The sequence below is a fragment of the Oculina patagonica genome, chromosome 6 (assembly GCF_052425735.1).
Source record: "Oculina patagonica isolate OP01 chromosome 6, crgOcupat, whole genome shotgun sequence".
NCBI lineage: Eukaryota > Metazoa > Cnidaria > Anthozoa > Scleractinia > Oculinidae > Oculina > Oculina patagonica.
In genome coordinates this window covers 28612862-28626584 of record NC_135763.1, presented here as the reverse complement: position 1 = coordinate 28626584, position 13723 = coordinate 28612862, and the positions used below count along the sequence as shown (strand labels likewise).

The 13723-nt window shown below is 40.4% G+C and overlaps 3 protein-coding genes across 3 annotated transcripts; 2 read left to right on the top strand and 1 right to left on the bottom strand.

Moving 5' to 3' along the window:
* The first annotated feature begins 1151 nt into the window (after positions 1 to 1151).
* On the top strand, positions 1152 to 1887 carry LOC144657991 (calcium homeostasis modulator protein 6-like). Its single transcript, XM_078518321.1, has one exon. It carries the CDS (start codon positions 1152 to 1154, stop codon positions 1827 to 1829), a length of 678 nt encoding a protein of 225 aa, XP_078374447.1. The 3' UTR covers positions 1830 to 1887.
* Positions 1888 to 8117: 6230 nt separating this feature from the next.
* Positions 8118 to 10735, bottom strand: LOC144657989 (uncharacterized). The gene is made up of 2 exons (XM_078518320.1): positions 9804 to 10735; positions 8118 to 8507 (listed from the first exon to the last, which is right to left on the bottom strand). Exons 1-2 carry the CDS (start codon positions 10482 to 10484, stop codon positions 8118 to 8120), a joined length of 1071 nt encoding a protein of 356 aa, XP_078374446.1. The 5' UTR covers positions 10485 to 10735.
* Positions 10736 to 12288: 1553 nt separating this feature from the next.
* LOC144656394 (uncharacterized) lies at positions 12289 to 13032 on the top strand. The gene has a single exon (XM_078516615.1). It carries the CDS (start codon positions 12329 to 12331, stop codon positions 12974 to 12976), a length of 648 nt encoding a protein of 215 aa, XP_078372741.1. The 5' UTR covers positions 12289 to 12328; the 3' UTR covers positions 12977 to 13032.
* The last annotated feature ends 691 nt before the right edge of the window (positions 13033 to 13723 follow it).

The window sequence follows — 13723 nt, the reverse complement described above, 5'->3', positions numbered from 1 at the left end:
GTTATTCTTGCTTATTTAATTCTTACTAAACAAATCGTGATTTTGGTTTCCTTGCTTTTTTGTTTTTGTCAGGGTGCAGTTTGCGCACCCTGCAGCAAAATTTAATACTTCAATGCTTAGAATTCTAAGAGCAATAAATACAATATCAACAAATTTTCAAACTGACACGCCATAAGAATAAAGAAAGTCATTAACTGCGGCCGAGATTTATGTACCACTAAATTCTCTACACTAGCATTAACGTAAATACATCGCACTCAGTTGGGAGAAATAACACCTGGATCTTGAGGATATCTTTTTTATGCTGTAGGTATATAACGTGTCGGGATATCGCGAGCTGAAGTATACAAAGGGTAGCGAAAACTGTAATTTGTGTATTTGAAGGAAACTTTCAAAAGATCTCGAACAGATGCAGCGAACGGTCGATTAATCTAAGTATTTATAAGGGTTATTCAGGTGCAAAATTAAGAAAAGAGATGCATACAGTATCGCTTCTGTTGGTATGTGAAAGAGGTCTCATTTTCGTATCGAAGGTATACGAAAGGGTTACATTTTCTGTCAACAATGGTATCGGAAAGGGTAAAGGTTTGCACCTCGGGATAGGGCCTCTCCATATCAAAGTTTTTTGAGTAACATCCCGGGCTTCTTTAGGAACCTACTTTCGAGTGTGAATCTTTGAGGAGCTTGCTTATAATTATAGCTGACGTTGTATGGGATGGGATGAAAAATACAGGAGGAATGAAATTCTAATAATTTTGTACATGCCAGTTTTATTCGCTTTAGCGAATGTTTTGCTTAAAACAGGAACACATTTCCAGAATAGTTGCCGCAAAGATTCGTTTCCGGTAAAACAATAAGTGAACTTTAAAACACACTAGTATACAATAGTATACAATGGTACAATGTTAACAAGAATGTTGAGTGATGTTTTACGTCAACGATAAACAATTACTCCGAAAGGAAGTAATAGTGACACACGATTGAACATATAAGCAACCAATGAAATAGACGGGTTTCTTCTCTAATATCGGAATAATAGGGCTAGCATTTTAGACTGCGTTGACTTTCTGAAGGAAAAGTACTTCTTAGGCTGCCCATAGCATTTTCTGTCGTGTCTGCCACCCAACAAAGACGATCTGGAACGTCAAGAAATGAAGGATGACAAAAAACAAGATGGCGATCCGAAAGGATCGTCAGACACTGGGAAAGGAATATCCCAGTGGCTCCGGAATAAAGCTCAAAACCTTGGAGAAAAAGCATCGAAGCTGAAAGGTCTTAAAGCCATCAGCCTGATTCAAAACAACTCTGTAACTTCCCGAAACCTCTTGGTAGCAGCTGCCACGGGCGGTCTTGAGCATCTCCTGAACGCCAAAGCATTCAACTGCCCTGAGAATAACTACCGTCTGTATGGCTACACTTTCCTGTTCGGCCCAATTGTGATTCTGTTCTGCGTAAACGTGCTGGTTATCGGCGAACTTTGGAAGCTTACTTCGAGGCGGTACATAAGGCGATACCACCGACGAGGCGATTTCATCGCTCGGCTAATTCCAAGTCTGTTGAAGGCTTGCGTCGGACCGGCTGTTTGGCTGATTGTGGCGTTCCTGGAAGAAGATTATTACCTCTGCGCCAAGCTGGGGCCGTTGCCTTCAAAAGGCAACGAAACAAGCGAGCTGGAAATGAACGAATTGAAGAAGAAAATCGAAGAGGAGAAGAGCCATTCGCACGTCTGGGCATGGGTCGTGCTTGTCGCGCTTGTGGTTTGTGGAACAGTGGTGGTGGTATGCAAGCACTGCTTTGTAAAAGACAACATTCTCACGCCCAGTAAGTAGTGAACTGCGTCAATTAAATACAAAGGCTAACGTTGTGCCAAAATTCCCGCTCTACGTAGTATCACCTTAAGGTTTTTAACATTATTGTCATGGAAAGTGGTATAGGAGTAAGTTTACCCCAATTGCTTTACCCAAATTGCTTTTACCCAAATTGCTTTTACCCAAATTGCTTCTCCGAACATGTAAGCCCCCCCCCCCCCCCCCCTTTTTTACATTGTATTTATATTACCTGACAAAGCATTATTAATTTAAAACTCATTTTTGTTGTGACTATTACAAAAACCTTTTTCCCTTATTAAAGCTTAATAGTTTTAGTTTACGGTTAACTCATTTTTTGTTGTAACTGTTACAAAAACCTTTTTTTTATCAACCGTATATTAAAGCCAATTGGGTTTAAGGTTTATTGGGTTTAAAATTTACCATGAAATTTCACTCAGAAAACCTGGAGCCTTAAACTTGGCCTTGTTAACTGCAAGATGCCATTTTCATTACTGGTTTTCTTTGAGTCATAGCCGTAAGCCCATGATATTTACGGTCACGAAACACTTACCGGCAGAAAGCCTTTTTATTGCGTGTAACGTTGTTTCGTTTCCAGATAACTTCGAATTTGAACGCCGCGAGGCCCTAGGCGCGATGAAAAGGTTTACAGAGCTCATGAATCCAGGGGCTAACCCCAAAGATACTGGATCAGACGATGGAAAACACAGACACTGCCTCACAAGATGATCCCGTGATAGCTGAGTATGTCGGCAAAGGGAAGAAGATCAAGTATTACAAAGACGGAGTTCCAGAAAAGATAGGAAAAGAAACAGTGGACAAATTATTTGAAGGTGATAATAAAGCTTTAGTGAGTGTCAGGCTTTTAAATTGTGCTGGTATCGGAGTAAACATCGCTACAAGTTATATTTCAAAGTTGTCTAAAGTTACACGAGCCCCTTTTCTGAGCGATATTTTCTACCACATTGAACTGCAACGGGCCGGTACTGTTCACATCCTTACCATACCCTAATACCCGTACCCGAATAAGCCAATCAGGAGCCTTGTCCACTGTACATGTCCTGATTTCCTGCGATATCATGTCACTGACCTGATATCGCCAGATATTTTGCTGAGTCAGTTTGGGTACGGTAAATACCTAATCGTATGTCATCAATTCATTTACATTTATCTCTCGAAGTTTGAGATCGAGAGGAATAGCCTGACGATATTCCGGTCCAAACTAAAAAAATTGTGTGTTTCAAACCATTTTGTTTGGCACTATTCAGTTATAAGATTCTAAATTATTCATATTCAATAGCATGTGCTGGCAAATTAAAATTCCAGCTTTTACGTAATGTGGATAGTATACTAATTGACTCAGAAATTGGAGGTGTTATCGAAAAATCTGCTCTAAAATCAGCCCACCACAGAAGAAGTTCTTTGTAAAATGTAGAGTTACTGTTATATTCCTTTACATTGTAATTACACCTGAAACAAAATTTTCCCCCGAAGTCTTTGGGAAGAAAATTTACAAATGCCTTCCACGGAGACGAGCCTTCTGCGAAAAGCCTTCCAAGCCAGGCTAATCTTAACGATTTAATTGAATTTTCCAAATCTGCTAATTTAAGACCTCCATACTCTATATTGTTTATTACTGCTAGTCGAGCCATTTTATCGGGCCCGTTCCATAAAAAGTTGTAGATGATAGTATTGAGTTGCTTAATAAATGCCTCTGGAGTAGGCAAAACTGAGAATGTGTACAGCATTTTTGTAAGCGGAAACGATTTAATAATAGTAATTTTACCATGGAGTGACGGGCCTCGCCAACCCCACAACCGTGTCTGTGTCCGGATGACTTTTAATTTGTCATAAAAGTTTACTTGTGAATGAATATTCGTATCATAGCTAAAACAAATCCCTAAGGCCTTAATGCTTTTGCTCCAAGTTATACCCAGGGGCGTTGCTGAGCTTTCTCTTAGAGAGCCAATCCACCTGGCTCGACCAGACTTACCTAATATGCCGCCGACAGGGAACGAAAAAGATACAGTTACATATAAACAACACAACAAATGTTTAATATTCAGTTATTTCTCTTCAGGTCACAAGGATTGGAAATGTGGCGATGAATGGCACTATATCAAGGCTTTCGAAGCTTTCAAACGAATGTACCCTCGCATTTCTACCGGTAATCCCTTAGACCCTTGGCGAGCTGTGCAGGGAGATGAAAAACCAAACCAGCAAGGAGTTAGCAAAGGAGCCCAGAATACAACCACAAACCAGGGGAGAGAGAACGAAAGAGCGCAGAATACAACCACAAACCAGGAGGGAGAAAACAAAAGAGCGAAGAAGAAAACCAACCCCTGGGAGATGAAGGAGCTAAAGCCCCTGAATTTCTTAGAGGCTGGGCACGGAGATGAAAAACGAAACCAGGAGAAACCCACAAACAAGGGGGGAGATAGCAAAGGAGCCCAGAATAATACCACCCCCTTGGATAGCCCCGAAGAAAACCCAACGCTCCTGGGAGATAAAGACCCTACAGCTCCTGCCGGAATTTCTTAAGGCGGGCACGAGAACGAAAATACTGAGTAGGGATTTCACTTTTTAACTCGCCAATGCCGACAAAAAAATTCCTTCTTATCTTTTCTTTGAAATATCTTTTCTACATATTTGTCCTTTTAAACAGCTCTTTAATTTCTCTTACATGCGTAATTTTTTTTTTGTATTTGGTATTGCAAGGATGGGGAGATGATCAAAGTGTCTACCTGAAAGCAGGTTACCTTCTAGAACGAAATTTCGTGAAAATAGCTACATTTTTAATAAGAAGATAAGACGGATGGAAAATTATACGAAGTTAAAAAATTATAACAAACCGTAAAATTCAAAATGCAAGAGATGGGCTCGTTTCCAAGCATAGTTTTACGGGGAAAAGGAAGGAAACACTTGTTGTCGGGATTTAGATTTTGGCCCTTCTAACAGAGAGATCACGCGTGGGTGTCCAATTACAGGTGTCCAATTTGAGCAACTTTAAATTGGATACCTGTAATTGGACACCTACGCCACTCGCACGTCAATCACGCGCATTTGAATGGACTCTTTCTTGCAGTTTTCCTGCTTTTTGCATAACCAATTGAATTTACTTTGACTTTTTCTTACAAAAAAGGCTCTCAAAGACTTCCTAACCTCGAATTTTGTTATTGATATGATTAATTAGTAATTGGACCTCGTGTCGTACAATTCAGAGAGTAATCGTGCTCGTAATATCAAATCGGCCTCGCTCTGCGCGCTCTGTCGATTTTGAAATTACTCGCCCGATTACTCCCTGAATTGTACTCCACTCAGTCCAATTACTATTACTTAACATGTAAGGAACGTGCAGATATTTTTTGTACGAGATATCCTGCTCGTAATGTAATATGATCTGTCATTTTTATCGTGCTGAGCGATCGTGAACGCTCGCACGAGTGAACACGGGATGCATGACTCTCCCCTCTGCAGAGGCTCTATCAGTGGAGGGGAAAAGGCAAAACCAGGCTCCGCGCGCTTACTTTTTACCTCTCCCCATTTCCCAGCCCGTACGAAAAAAAGAGGCCTCTGCAGAGGAGAGCCGAGAGGGTGTACGATTTATCAAGTGTGAAAGAGTGCTGAAATAACTATAGCGTGTGATTACAAATAGTATTGTCTCTATACATTGCCTTAATTTGTTAGCAACATAGCTGACTGCGTGTTGACCATATCTCACTGTATCGATCTGTAATATGGCTTCTTGATGCAAAGTGCAAAAGTCTGGTGTGTTGTTAAAGAAAGTAACAGTTAGAGGTCTTTCAGTATTTTAATGTATCAATCAGTCGGCTGCAGAATATAAAAATGTTCTGAAAAAATATAACGTGTGATAATAAACCGAAATGCCAGTAAATTGTATCATTCAGAATAAAACCACTGGTGGTTTCATAAGCACGAGCTCTGTAATGATCGAAGTGTGAACAAATGAAAATAAAAAAAATTAAAAACGTTTTGTCAGCATTGTCCAACTGTCATTCAGTGGGGTACAAAGTAACGCGACGTTTAAACCGGTTAAACGGGGTTTGTTGTAGTCCTCAAAGTTTACCTGTCTGCGCGCGACGCAAAAACACAGGTGCAACGCCCCCGAAATAGATTGTCAGCACTTTAGGCCCTTAATTCTGCTTTTGAAACCAAGTGTGTACATCAAACTCTGCATTGAATTTATTGTTTGCCTGCAGACGAAGTGAAACATTTCGAGTACTCTAGACGAGTCAGCCAAGAGAGTATAACGATTTGTTGGTTTATAATAAAATTGGCTGCAACGTCATTTGTGCTGTGTCATGCCTGCTTATTTCTGCTTCTTTGTTTTTATCAGGGTGCAGTTTCCGCACCCTGCAGCAACATTAAATACTTCAGTGCTTAGTATTCAAAGCAGTTGAATACAATATCAACACATTTTCAAGCCGACAGGCTTGATTTGTTACTTGTTGGTTGCCCAGAGCACCCATTAATAACAGCTTTTGCTGACGGGTTTACCCTGGTTATTATTATTATTATTATTATTATTATTATTATTATTATTATTATTATCAGAAAAAAGAGAATCAACAACTGCGGCCGAGATTTATGTACCACTAAATTTTCTTCACTAGCACTAACATAAATGCAAGTCACTCCGTTGGGAAAAGAAACACCTTGATATTGAGGGTTCCTTTTTCATGCTGTAGGTATATAAAGGGTAGGGGTTTCACAAGCTGAAATATACAAAGTTACTGTAGCGAAAACTTTCATTTAAGCACTGGAGCCAACTGCCCCATCTCAAGTACCGACTAATGTCTATAGAGAAACGCTGTGTACCACTCACATGCAATGGATGTTAGCAACTGTACATTAGAAGCACCACACGATTTTTAGATGATCGCGTGTGAGAACATCTCACCAAAAACAATTCCTCCGTCAAAAAACACCTCTCAACGTGCCAAAGGCCACATGACAGCGGAAGCCCCAGCATCGATGTGAAAATAACTGTGCGCGAAAACGACCCGGCATTTCATATTCAAAAACACAAACCTGAACTCAACTCCCGAGAGGAGTGCGTCGAACTGAGGGACCTTTTAAGTTAGTGACAGAACTCGCAGAACTTTTGGAGCAACTTCAGAATACCCGGCCAATTTTTTTCGTCCACTAATCTATGTTCCCGTGCTCCCGTGCTACCGCAGTCGAGTGAGCAAAAAAGAAATTTTGTTGTGCAACTCCGCTGACCCGCACTCCCGAAGTCATTTAAGAGTTAAAGTAATAAGTGTTGAACTGCTGCTACCGCGGTCCCGCACTCCCGAAGTCATTTAAGAGTTTAAGTAATAAGTGTTGAACTGCTGCTACCGCGGTCCCGCACTCCCGAAGTCATTTAAGACTTTAAGTAATAAGTGTTGAACTACTGCTACCGCGGTCCCGCCCTCCCGAAGTCATTTAATAGTTAAAGTAATAAGTGTTGAACTGCTGCTACCGCGGTCCCGCACTCCCGAAGTCATTTAAGACTTTAAGTAATAAGTGTTGAACTGCTGCTACCGCAGTCCCGCACTCCCGAAGTGGGTGAATAATGAAATAAAATATTCAATTGCGTAGCGCGTTCGTTTCTGGTGGATCTAAGAACGAAGAATATTCATGTGTTTAGCGCGTTTGTTTGGGTTCATGGATGTAAGAACGAGGAATATTCATGTGCGTAGCGCGTTTGTTTCTGGTCAAGGATTTAAGAATTTGTTTCGGCTCATGGATTTAAGAACGAAGAATATTCATGTGTGTAGCGCGTTTGTTTGGGTTCATGGATTTAAGAACGAAGAATATTCATGTGTGTAGCGCGTTTGTTTCGGCTCATGGATGTAAGAACGAGGAATATTCATGTGCGAACTCGACGAGTACATGTTAACATTGAGACGTTTGCTTTGTAAATTCTGCAATGTTTATTTACATGTAAGTGATGAAAAGTCACCATTTTGAAATCGTATTATTAAAAACATGGTAAGCAATGTAACGCAATGTCTAATGAATGACAATGGAAAAGTGATTATAAGAAAAAACCATACTATTGACTACAATATTGTCACAATCCTTTGGTAAACGTTATATATCAATGGCTTTTGATTAAATGATGGCATCACTCGTCATTTCTTCAAAACGTGCTAATGAAAACGGAAAGAATCTTAATAACTTGGTTACAATTACACCCGCTTTTCGATTAAAGTGATCGATAATGCAATCGATATCGTATTTGAAGGCAAGGAACCTATTTAAGCAACGTTCTTAAAAGTTCTTCTAAATGTAATTATTACTTTGCAAAAACACACGCATTGGTTGCGAAATGTCACAGTGAATTCCCTTGGCGAAAGCATTATCAAATTCTTCACTGCTCACTGATGTAGTTGAAGGCCATTGTTGTGGTTTGGATTTCACGAACACTTTGCATTTGCCGCGGGATCTTGGGATGTTAAATTCCACTACACGGCCAAAACCATCTTCTTGAAGTGACTTGGTGGCGCTACTGAACTCCGGCTCCGCTATGGCTTTGTTTGAACGTTTGCCGTGTTTAAAACTGCGGAAGGAGACGACGGGACCTTGTGCGAGTAGAACGTTGTCTTTTACCGTGTCAATTGTTGGCTGCTCAATGGTTTTGTCACAGGTTGCGTTGGTGAGGTCTTTTAAGAACTATAATTTTAAAAGAAAAAAAGGGTATTAGTGTATGTGAGCAACCGATAAGGGTTGTAACGTGTAACTCGGTAGATTCATTTCGCGTAAGTACTATATTTGTAAATGGACGTGACAAAAATGAAGTAATTGAAATTGGAATGTTTGTACTTAATTTATAGGCCACGCTGGCTGGCAGTCAATGGCGTAATATTGATTTTGTAAAAGAGAAAACATGCAGTAAGAAAGCGCTCGCTCAAAGGCGTATACTTTTAGAACTGATGGCGCGAACAATGAAAATTTGCAGGTGACGACCAAGCTTACTTAACAAATAAAGAAGCCTCGATGACAGCCGTCCCCTTAATTCGTTCGACTTGTACAAGGCGTAAAATTTCCAGAAAAGCTGTTCCTTCGGATCTTCTCGTAAACCTTACTTGTTGTCACAATTTTCAAGCGTGAATAGACGATTTAAGAGGACATTGTTGAGGAAAATCTTCTAAAGAAAACTCTCTCGCTCGCGTTCCTTGCGTGAACGACGCGCGTAGCACTCGAGGAAAGTTGACTAAAAACAATAAAACATGAATTTCTATGTTTTATACTCTAGCGCGCGAAATACTCGAGGAAAGCTGACTAAAAACAATAAAACATGAATTTCTATGTTTTATACTCTAGCGCGCGAAGTACTCGAGGAAAGCTGACTAAAAACAATAAAACATGAATTTCTATGTTTTATACTCTAGGGCGCGAAGTACTCGAGGAAAGCTGACTAAAAACAATAAAACATGAATTTCTATGTTTTATACTCTAGGGCGCGAAGTACTCGAGGAAAGTTGACTAAAAACAATAAAACACGAATTTCTATGTTTTATACTCTAGCGCGCGAAGTACTCGAGGAAAGCTGACTAAAAACAATAAAACATGAATTTCTATGTTTTATACTCTAGCGCGCGAAATACTCGAGGAAAGCTGACTAAAAACAATAAAACATGAATTTCTATGTTTTATACTCTAGCGCGCGAAGTACTCGAGGAAAGCTGACTAAAAACAATAAAACATGAATTTCTATGTTTTATACTCTAGGGCGCGAAGTACTCGAGGAAAGTTGACTAAAAACAATAAAACACGAATTTCTATGTTTTATACTCTAGCGCGCGAAGTACTCGAGGAAAGCTGACTAAAAACAATAAAACATGAATTTCTATGTTTTATACTCTAGGGCGCGTATACTCCTATCTATATTATAAAGACGGTTATAGCGACAGCGTAAATATTGATTAATAAAACCAAACGATTACAAAATTGTTGAATTTAACTTACTTGACACAGAATGCCTTTCTGAGTCTCAAGATGTTGCACGAATTCTGTGGCATTTTCCAAAGTACTTTTTGAAATTTCTGTGGGCGGAAGCGAAGCGGGAACACCGGCCAGTAGATTATTCATTGTGTGATTCAACACGTGCAATGCTGCGGCCATCCTTGGGACCAGCTCCGGCATCTTAGATTTGGGGGGCATTTTGACTTCTCTGATGGCTTCGTTCACCTCTGCCACAAACTGATCGATGTTGTGTCTTAGTAGCTGCTGTGCGTCCTCGTCAAACGTGAAGTGCAGCTGGCCATGGTCGTAGACATTCTTAAAACACTCTTGAAAGTCATCGACCACCTCGGTTTCTAGGTAGTTAGTTGCCGTCTCCATTTCGGTGAGCGTCGGACGGAATGCTAGCGGGAAGGCAAGGAGGAACCTGTCGACCAAACCATGACCATGGTCCATTTTGGCTATCAATTTCGCGACGTTCAACAGCTGTGTGGCGCCTAAGATGCTAAATGGGGTGTTGGCTGGGATGACTCGTGATTCCTCCGTGGAATAGTGATAGCTGCATCTTTCCCCGGAGAATAATTTACACAGAAGCTGGACGTCGCCTGTCGCGTTGTCCTCGTCAGACTTCATGAGTTTGTTGAGGATGTCGAAGACTTCGGGTGATAGAATGATTCCTTTGTTCATGTTGGCAAGGAGTTTAACTAGTCCTGAAGATGTGCTCTTGCTTATTATAGAAGGAGTTAATTCTAACTCTTCCAAGGGATCTTGGGCGGCGTGTTGTATTGCGGACGATTTTCCTGTAACGATACAAAAATGACAAGGGTATTAATGACTGAATTGCCTGTGACAACTTTGAGGAAAGGTGCCAATTTAAAGAAGATTAGACTCAAAGAATTTTCTGAAAAACTCACGATATATTTACCTGTTCCAGGGTATCCAACAAAGATGGTGAAGAGATTTAGGGGCTGGCTGTGCGTTAATGTTTGAACGCGGCAGTGTTTCGATGCAAGGAGGTAGGCAGTTGTTGTTAAAAGTGAAGGTATGAAATATCCTTCGCAGCTTCCAACAGAGACTGCCTTGTTTTTTATGAATCGGTGGACGTCTTGGTTTGTAAATAATTTCTCGTAGGAAAACTGAACCTCGTTCAGCCGTTTCTGGAGATTGACCCAGGTTTGCTCGTTTTGTTTGGAAAGCTTCGAAAGCGCATACATGGTTTAGGACAGATCAGATGTAACGAATGTCATAGATTGATCGCAAATGAGAAGCAATAGAAGTGACGGTTGATAAGAGATGCCGTCAGTTGGAATTTTGACCAATTGTAGGCCACGCGCAAGTCTATCTTAGGAGTGTGTACCCCTTGGGAACATTGACTTTATAATTAGCATATTGATAGTGGGTTACGTGATAAAAGAAATTGTTGGTTTGAAGAAATAATATTGTAGTATGAGTAGTGATGAACTGAAAGGTGTAAATGACAGGCTGAGCGTGATTGAAAGTGCCTGTAGGTTTTGAATAATTTTTTTATTCGTTACTAACAAAATGCAAGGGAAGAAAATGAACTGAAGATGAAAGGGACGCGTTGTCAATACAATAAACTGAATGAATTATTATTGGATTTGGAACACTTTATAATTTGTTTTGTATTGTGTGGCGGTGTATTCTTTGTGTAAAAAAATTAATAATAAAAGAGGAAACTAAACGTATGAATGGACGCGTGGGAAGGCGCATGGGTGGGGAAAACTTCTTGGTATCATGCAATGAGCATGCAGGGACGATGAAAGAATGCCAATTGTTGTATTACTCGTTCCCTTTGCGCGCCTTCGTACAAGAAACAAGAAAAAAAGGGGCGGGCGGTAAATAAAAAGAGTTTGGTTCAATAGTTAATTAACCTTGCGTAAAGTTGTGATAAATCACACAAGGTGGAAGAAATCTATTGTGTAAAGTATTGTTTAATCTGCGGTTTAACCCTTACAACCACTCATTTAACTTTTCAGTGAATGAATTGTTTATTGAAAGAAGCGGTATTTGTGAAATAATTGTTATGCATGTAGCTGTACATAACGAGGGCCGTCCGAGAAAGCATTTGGTACAGGCAATTTTTTTCTGTTTAATGTGGAAGTGCATGAAGCATGGTTGACAAGGCAGTTCAAGTTGCGATCGGTTCAAAACGACCTCACCCAACGGCTACGCCTTGCGCAAGTATTCCAAAATTGAAAAAGGAGGATCGTGCAACACAATGCGGTATTTCTCAATCAGGAAGCTACGGCCGCAACGACAAACACAAGAAGTGGCGTTATGATGACTTAGTGGGCCTAATGACGGATAAAGAGATGTTTATTCACTGGTTAATGGACGAAGGTCTGTTAGCAAAGGAACGATTGTGTCCAATGTGCGAGGAAGGGATGACCTTGACAAGATGTGCTGATCGTTCAGATTTATTGAAGTGGGAATGCAGGAAGCAGGTAAAAGGGGAAAGGCACAAAGCAGAGATATCGATCAGGAAAGGTAGCTGGTTCGAGAAAAGCAAAATGACGTTGGAAGAGATTGTGAAGTTGACCTACTGGTGGTGCCAAGATCTTGACCAGTCTCAAATTAAACATGAATTGGGGCTCGCGGAAGGTACTGGTGTTGACTGGGACAGCTTTTGTCGGGAAGTTTGTGAAATCACTATGTTTGAAAACAGCGAAAAACTTGGAGGAGAAGGCAAGTTCGTGCAGATTGACGAGAGCAAATTTGGAAAAAGAAAGTATCATAGAGGGCATCACGTGGAAGGTCAGTGGGTGTTTGGCGGAATTGAAGAGGACAGTAGGAAGTCTTTTCTTGTGGCAGTCGAAAAACGGGACGAAGGAACACTATTACCTATAATTGAAAAATGGATCGCACCAGGAACAATTATCGTATCCGATTGCTGGAAAGCTTACACTAATCTTGACAAGCATGGCTATGAACACCGAACAGTGAACCACTCGATTGAATTTGTTAATGAAGAAGGTGATCATACAAATAAAATAGAAGGACATTGGAGGCATGCAAAGTGCAGACTTCCGAAATTCGGAGTACGAAAACATTTGTTTTCAACTTATTTGGCCGAATTTATGTGGCGATATACGCATAGAGGCGAGGACTTGTTCGCGGTTTTTTTGAATGATGTGAAGAAAATTTATGCAGCGAATTAAGAACCCTAAACTAGGCACTAGCAAAATGAGAACATTATTTCCACAACCGTTATTGCGCGAATGGTATATTTGTGTGAACTGTTTGTTAGGATTTATAAGGTAATAAATAATTGCAATTTGAATAAGTGTAATTTGTCTGTCCTTGTTAGTTGTTACTAGGCTTTATCTGAAAACGTGACACATCGGACAAATGAATCAAGTATTGGAAAATCTTGTTCTAAAGCGACTCCTGGACGATAATTCTTTCCAGTCTTGTCATCTTTTCTCCTCTCCATCGAAGTAAGCGGGCAAATCATGAAAATATTGATAGTTCGTGAATAAAACATGATCGTATGGGGCGACGTCAAACGTGACACGTAACAGACAGAACCGTTGAGGTTTTAAAAGAAAAACTACACGTTAAATTGTTCACGCTTCATGCACAACTTTAAAAAAAAACTAGAATTATTCGGAAATCAGATATTCACTGCACTAGCGACCTTTATATCGGAGTACGAGAACATGTTAACATTTCGTGACGCTTATACAAGGTAAGCAACGACTTCAGGACTGCGGGACTGCGGTAGCAGTGCCTTCCTAAACCACGGTGATCAGCTACTGAATTTATTATGGCCACCTCGGGACCGCGGTAGCAGGATTAGAAGACTCAAAAAAGTGGCCGGGTATTCTGAAGTTTAGCCGAACTTTTGTTCCCTTTTGAAATCACCACTGTTATTTATTTATTCGCAACTTTTTTTGCTACTTATT